General features: G+C 33.5%; 1 protein-coding gene and 1 non-coding gene across 2 annotated transcripts; both read right to left on the bottom strand.

The window, feature by feature from the left end:
* Positions 1 to 4,662: 4,662 nt before the first annotated feature.
* Positions 4,663 to 4,736, bottom strand: TRNAI-AAU (transfer RNA isoleucine (anticodon AAU)). Its single transcript has one exon. It is a non-coding gene; the product is annotated as a tRNA-Ile (tRNA).
* A 467-nt stretch (positions 4,737 to 5,203) lies between these two features.
* LOC104116208 (cationic peroxidase 1-like) lies at positions 5,204 to 7,147 on the bottom strand. The gene is made up of 3 exons (XM_009627022.4): positions 6,863 to 7,147; positions 6,502 to 6,696; positions 5,204 to 5,931 (listed from the first exon to the last, which is right to left on the bottom strand). Exons 1-3 carry the CDS (start codon positions 7,070 to 7,072, stop codon positions 5,371 to 5,373), a joined length of 966 nt encoding a protein of 321 aa, XP_009625317.1. The 5' UTR covers positions 7,073 to 7,147; the 3' UTR covers positions 5,204 to 5,370.
* Positions 7,148 to 7,378: the final 231 nt, after the last annotated feature.

Consider the following 7,378-nt stretch of genomic DNA (forward strand, 5'->3'; position numbering starts at 1 on the left):
TCCAGAGAGACATCTTATCAAGCTCTGTATACGCATACAAAGTGAGGCCTAGAGATTGGCTAAAAACTGGAGGAAAAAGGAGAGAAGAGTCGCATAGGTACACATACAAGGAAAAAGTCGTACAGGCTGCATGACAGAAGGTAGCAAGAGTTACGAGATTGGAAGAATTCTGATCATAGACTGTGGTGTGAGAAAGAGGCCTAAAGGGAGAATGCCCGGGCCTTTGGATTTATTCAAAGAACAGTTGCCTAAATGGCAAGAAGAGTATTAAAGTATTCGCAAGAGCTATGGGTTATGAGAATGATAAGTGCATCAGTCAACATTCGAGGACGAATGTTCCAAGAGGGAAATAATGTTACACCTCATATTTTCGTACATAAAAGTACACCATGAGTAAATTGATAAAATCTCGGAAATGAGATATTATATCCCGCATTTTCGTACGTTAAAGTTTCATCGTAAGTTAATCGTTGTAAGTTCGGGAATGAGATTATTTTGAGATTATAAGCATTATGTTATTTCAAACAAGTGACGAGTAAATTCATGAAGGTGAGAGGGTAAGCAAATCGAAGAAAATGAATTTCGTCAAAGTTTGACATTTGGGATAAAATACGGCCCGAGATGAAATACCCGGTATTTATGGACTAGTACCATACAAGGTACCACATGACCATGATAGTAAGGTGTATAAAGTGTATTAAAAGTGAGTAGTATTTTATGTAATTTGAGATAATTCTTAATTATGTGGATAATTGGGTAATTATAAATTTTTAAGTGGGAGATTAATTTGTAAATTGGATTTTGTAGATAATTATTTAGGTGAAGATTTTGGATAATTCTAAGGGGACAACCTTCACGTGGGTTTATGAAGACTTGGCAGCAAGTTAAAGCCAATTTAATGACTCTTAAATTTATGTGAAAGGTGACATTTTAAGAGATTTTAAAATGGATAAAGTAAGCCTTATAAGCGGAGCCTCCACACCACTATAAAAAGGGACTTTTCTAATTCATTTCATTCTTTATAAGAAAGAATGTCATACGGATCTGCTTTGGCAAAGTAAATTAATTCAACAATATTCTTAGTCATCCCTTGCAAACACGAAGTTTATATGAGTCATCCTTATACTTTATCTTCTATTGATATCAAGAATTCACTTGGTGGGGAGTTATAGAAAGGGAAAAGCCAAGGACGAAAAGGTGAGGGATTTTGAAATTCATACGAGACTCCATATTGTAATAGCCACGGGAGTTCTTGGATTAGCAAAGGAATTCATATGAAATTATACTGCATAATAGCAACGGGATTTTGTGATTCTAAGGGTGTACGGTGTAATCTTTCTCAAGAATATCATACGGATTTTTCCCTACTTCGATCCGCCGTTACGTGTTGTCGCAATCAACTGGTGTTAAAGGGATTGTCAAGGGAATCGGTTCAGGTATGTTAAGTCTATCCCTTCTTTCTTTTTGGCATGATCCGTACGATACAAACGAAACAAGCAAATGCACAACTTTCATAAATGACTCTATTCATAAAAGTATTAGAGATGCCTACGTTCTTGATTCCCCATGTGAATTATTATTATTATATCTTCTGTTCATGGGTCTCAGAAAAATACATAGTTGATAAAGATTATCTGAAAGATATATTGATCTTATTAACATATTTCTTATGCATTTCATTCATTTATTTATACATGTACATTGACCCATGACCAGATGGCGTTATATACGCGTATATTATATGTACATGGGATATGAGGAAAGGTTACAGCGTTATATACGCACCACCACCTGATCAGCTGGTATACGTTGATGATTTGCCCACAGTGGCCGAGATAATATGATGGGATGCCCTTAGAGGCTTGATGATGTTATGAACGCATATACCTATGCATGGTATGGCATTTATACGCATATGCATGACATTATAATATTAAATGATTCACAGAGCTATTCAGACTTACATGTCGAGTCTTTTACTTCATGTTTCTCTCATGTCTATTATTTACTAATTTTTATTCCTTACATACTCGGTACATTATTTGTACTAACGTTCTTTTTGCCTGGGGACGCTGCGTTTTATGCCCACAGGTCCCGATAGACAGGTCGAGAGTCCTCCAAGTAGGCTATCAGCTCAGCGGAAGATGTTGGTGCGTTTCATTTGCTCCGGGGTTGCTTGTTTGGTCAGTATGATTTAGACGTGTATTGTTTGGTATGGCGGGGCCATGTCCCGACCTTTATGATAAGTATGTACTCTTAGAGGCTTGTAGACAGATGTCATGTATATGGATACTTGTATGGACTTGTCGGCGTATATTTTAAGTATATAATGGATCACATTGGCCTTATAGGCCTGTATGTCACATGTATGAGTTTCTATATCAGGTTGGGTCATCCTATGTCTAGTATTCCCTCATGTTTTATTCTAGTTATATCATGACAACCTTTCCGGCTCATTTACTTATGATAGTATGATACGAAATATACGTTACGTCGGTACTTGATTGAGTAAGGTACCGGATGCCCGTCACGGCCCATCAGTTTGGGTCGTGACAGTTGGTTCTTCAAATATTGGAACCAAACCAAACCATTTAAATCAGTTTTTTATCGATTCAATTTTTTTTGATTTTTCATTTTTTTATCGGTTTTATTCTTAAATATGAGACATACAGTACCAAACACATATTCTGGCGACTACATTTTCAACGTAACACTATCAAACCAATTGATCTTTGAAAATTCTATCATTTATCAAGATATATTGATGATAATTGAATCAAATAGTAATGAATAATTTAACTACTCAATTAAAAATCTATTATTTTTAACATGAAATAAATTCTTGTACTTAGCAAAAGAAAAATACCAATAAAACTAGAATATAAAAGCAAAGAATTAGATTATTACAATTGCAAAGAACTATACTAAAAATACAAACGACTAATATATAGCATAAAATTTTAGAAACTGTATATAAAAATACACATATACATAGGTGTAATAATAAATTAAATAGCTACTTCTATAGTCGGTTTGTTTCGATTTTTTCGATTATTTTTTGATTAAAACCAAAACCAAACCAAATTTGATCGATTTTTAAAATTAAAAACCAAAATCAAACCTAAAATGTATCGATTTGTTTTAGTCGGTTTGGTTCAGTTTTCGATTTTTCGAATTTTTATGAACCCCTACTCACAGCAAACAGGCATAATATAGTGTTTAGTGTGGGATTATGTGCTAGGTTTGAGGCAAATCCCAAAGAATCTCAAGGGGACCCATGACCTCTGTCAACTTTCTCTCTTTAACTGAAAAAAGAACTTTAAGAATGATCTTCCATTGATTGGCAGCACTTTGAGAGGTCCTTTGGAAAATAATGAAATTTCAGAAAAAGAATTACTTGCAACAAACCACCAACTGCATGCACTAAATTAAAAAGAGAATGTGTTATCTACATTAAACATTTATTATACAGAATTTAGATAGGTTTATATAGAGTTTTTGACCAATATTGTCCCTTATCTTAGAGGGTAGGTCTATTTTGGTCCCTCAAATATAACCCTGAGCATATTTAGTCTATTAAGTATACTAAAGTGGAGCACCTTTAGTCTCACTAACACAATATATTCAAAAACTAACGGTGTTACCTAACTCTGATTCATGAAGCAAATCTTCTCCTTTGAAACAAAATATTTCATCTCCTTTTATTGGATAACGCAAATTATTACTTTAATTCCTCATTTTTAGATGATGTCTTCTAAAATTTTGACCTTGAAAATATCTCCTTCTGTGCAAGTTTTTAATGAAAAAATGACACTGTATAGCCGCGGCAAAAATAATAGCCGAAAAATATATAAAATTTGTATATATATACATTTAAAAATTTCGGTTGATTTTTAAAAAAAGAAAAGTTAAAATTTAAAAAAAATAGAGCTGCTAGGATCACTTCTAGGCATATTATTGAAGCAAACGAATAACCAAGTTATATTATCACTTTTAACCCATACCAGAAACTATTTACATCTGGTAGCGAAAAAAGTATATAAAATTTGTATAATTTTTGTATATTAACATATAAAATGTCTATATATATATACAAAAAATATACAAATTTTATACATTTTTCGGTTATTATTTTTACAACGGCTATACAATGTCATTTTCTCATTGAAAACTAGCACAAAATGGGATATTTTCAAGGTCAAAATTTTAGAAGACATTATCTAAAAATGATGAATTAAAGTGATAATTTGCGTTATCCAATAAAAAGAGAGGAAACGTTTTGTTTCAGAGCAGAAAATTTGCTTCATGAATCAGAGTTGGGTAACACCGTTAGTTAACACATTGTGTCAGTGAGACTAAAGGTGCTCCACTTTAGCACACTTAAGGGACTAAAGGTGCTCCACTTTAGCATACTTAAGGGACTAAATATGCTCAGGACTATATTTGAGGAACCAAAATAGACTTACCCTCAAAGATAAGGGACAATATTGGCCAAAAACTCGATTTATATACTTGTTGAATAGTTTTTTAAACTACTTTTTAGGCATTTATTATTTGTTGTGATAAACTCTATTGTGTTTACTGTTTGGTTTCTATTACTTTTTCCAGTCACTGCAACCTCCGCATAGAAATGAATGGGGAATAAAAACAAGAAGCAAAATATGGCCCATGCAGGTCTCGAACCTGCGACCTTCGCGTTATTAGCACGACGCTCTAACCAACTGAGCTAATGGGCCCTGTTGTACAAGAAATTTTATATTTTGTATATACCCAACTCTAGAAAAAATTTAGATGCTTTAACAATCTGTGTATTTCACTATCAAGTTCCAAGCTTCATTTTGCTTAAAATCAACAAATACTAATCAAATAATTTGCAATTGGTAAATAAAATGTCCAAGTTCAGTTGTCTATAGCTTGTACATATTTTGCAATTGGTAAATAAAATTTGATAATCTATTTATCAACAGCAGAAAGATAATATCAAACTTCTTAAATGCGAAAAATAATTCATCCAACAACAATAACAATCCCGTAAAATTCTACAAGTGGGGTCTGGGGAGGATAGTGTACACGCAGATCTTATTCCTACCTAGGGAGGAATAGAGAAGTTGTTTCCGATAGACCTTCGGCTCAAAATTACAAAAAGAAACATCGAAAAGTAATTAATTCATTAAAAAAAAAAAAGGATTCACGCGCCAGCCGATCGAAAACAACATAATCCAATTTCTTTAAAAAACAAATTACCACACAACTCCCAATTCACAATTGACTTATTTTAGGTAACAACAAAGATTCTAAATGAACAAAAATCACAATTACTATTAAAAATAACCAAACTTTTGAAACATTTGATTTAATCAGCATCATTAATTAGCACTGCTTAGTCACCTTCCTGCAATTTACTCGAATCTGGCCTTGTTTCCCGGTCAATGGCTTGATATTACCCATCTTTATCATAGACTCAGCAAAATCTTTGGAAAAAGTCCTTAAGTTCTTACTATATTTTTTAACAAGATCATCAGTTTTTCCACCACTAAATAGTGCTTGATCAGAGTGCAAAAGCCCTTTCTTGGACACCAAGTTACTAAAATATTTCGAGTCGAAAAGAGCAGGTGTTGGATCAAGGGAAGCAAGATTGGAATCACTTCCACTTCGTGGACAATTTGCTTGGCGTTGCCTTGCAAAGGTGGATTCAATGTTATTAGTCTCATTGTAGATCCGATTTCTGAAGGTGAAACACTGAGCAAACCCTAGGGTATGGCCACCGGAGAGCGCGACGAGGTCCTTCTCATCCAAACCTTGTTTCTTGAAGTTGTTGATAAGTGCAGGTAAGTCCATGAATGGAGTTGGAATGTCATTGTTGGCTGTGCTTCTACTTGCTGTAGTGGAGTCTCTTCTTCCCAATTTCACTTCCCATGTTGGTCCATGTAGCTGTTCATTGTAAAAATGTTTCAGTTTAATTATATACTGAAGGTTCATAACATTAATTTTGCACCATACACATTTAAGTGGAGAAAATCTATGATATTTGTATTGTCTATGAGGCTTGCTACTAATTCTTTATTTCATATTGAGCTTAGCGTATCTACTTATAGCCTATTTGGCCAAACTTCTAAAATCAGCTTATTTTGAAAAATATTTTTCTTAAACGTACTTTTCAAAAAAGTAATTTTGGTGATAATAAGTTTGTGTTTGGCTAATTAATTTGAAAAGCACCTTTGAATAGTAATTAGTGTTTGGCCAAGCTTTTATTTTAAGTGTATGTTTTGGAGAGAAAGTTATTTTTTTCTGCTTCTCAAAAACTAATTCTACTTCTACTAAAAAACATTTTTTTCCTTCTAAAAGCTTGGTCAAACACCTAACTTTTGAAGAAAAAAAAACTTTTGGCCCAAAAAAGAGTTTGGCCAAACAAACTAATAATCTATCTCAATTAGGAAAAATATTGACAAGTGAAAACCAAATTTATAGCTTATGTTAGGATAGAAGGGGAGTAATACGCACAGCAACTACAGAGTCACGAGCTGCAACTGCCAAGATATCCGCACAAGATACAACTGGACGTCCACAAGCTTTATCAACCTCAGACTTAATTTTATCAATCACCTCAAATCCTCTAGCAGAATTGTTATTAGCACGAGCAGTCTTTTCACTGTCAATAGTCGCCGTTTGGTCAAGAAGAATCGAAGCATCACAACCCTAATTCATTAACAAAACATGCATTAGTAACAACGTCTCAAACATTAACCAAAAGCAATGAATTCATTCCTAACTTAAAGATTTTAGGTTAAATACTCAGATGCTTTCACAAATAGAAATTGGGATGAAATGAAAAATATTGAGTGCGAGAAAAATATAAGCTTACATTAACGAAACAATCATGAAAATGTAGACGTAGCAGAGAAGCGCCCATTCGTCTCTCTTTCCGAATTGCATGCTCCACAACCCGCTTAATTGTTGGTAAAGCTTTAGGGCAAACATCCTCGTAGAAATCATCTGATAAATCCGAAAATGCCATAACTGCTAAAGAAAATATGATCAACACATGAAGAAAGAGGAAGCTACGTGAAACCATTTTTGATAATTACTACTATAGTCTATGAAATTTTACACTTTCTATGTGACGTTACTGATTTAATTTGTGTGATGATGAGAGTAAAATGGGGCTATATTTATAGGTTAGAAAAATGTTGACTATTATAACACGACAATGGTTCTAGGTTTAGCAACTCTCACAAGAAATGAGCCAGACTTTGACAATTTCTAAGAAGACAATTTTTTTTAATGTTCTGGTCTTTGGTATCAATGCATGCATGAAAAGTTCAGACTTGATAATTTTCGAAAATTATATTTATGATAACTAAGACTAAACCTACTATTT

Source organism: Nicotiana tomentosiformis, chromosome 10 (genome assembly GCF_000390325.3).
Source record: "Nicotiana tomentosiformis chromosome 10, ASM39032v3, whole genome shotgun sequence".
NCBI lineage: Eukaryota > Viridiplantae > Streptophyta > Magnoliopsida > Solanales > Solanaceae > Nicotiana > Nicotiana tomentosiformis.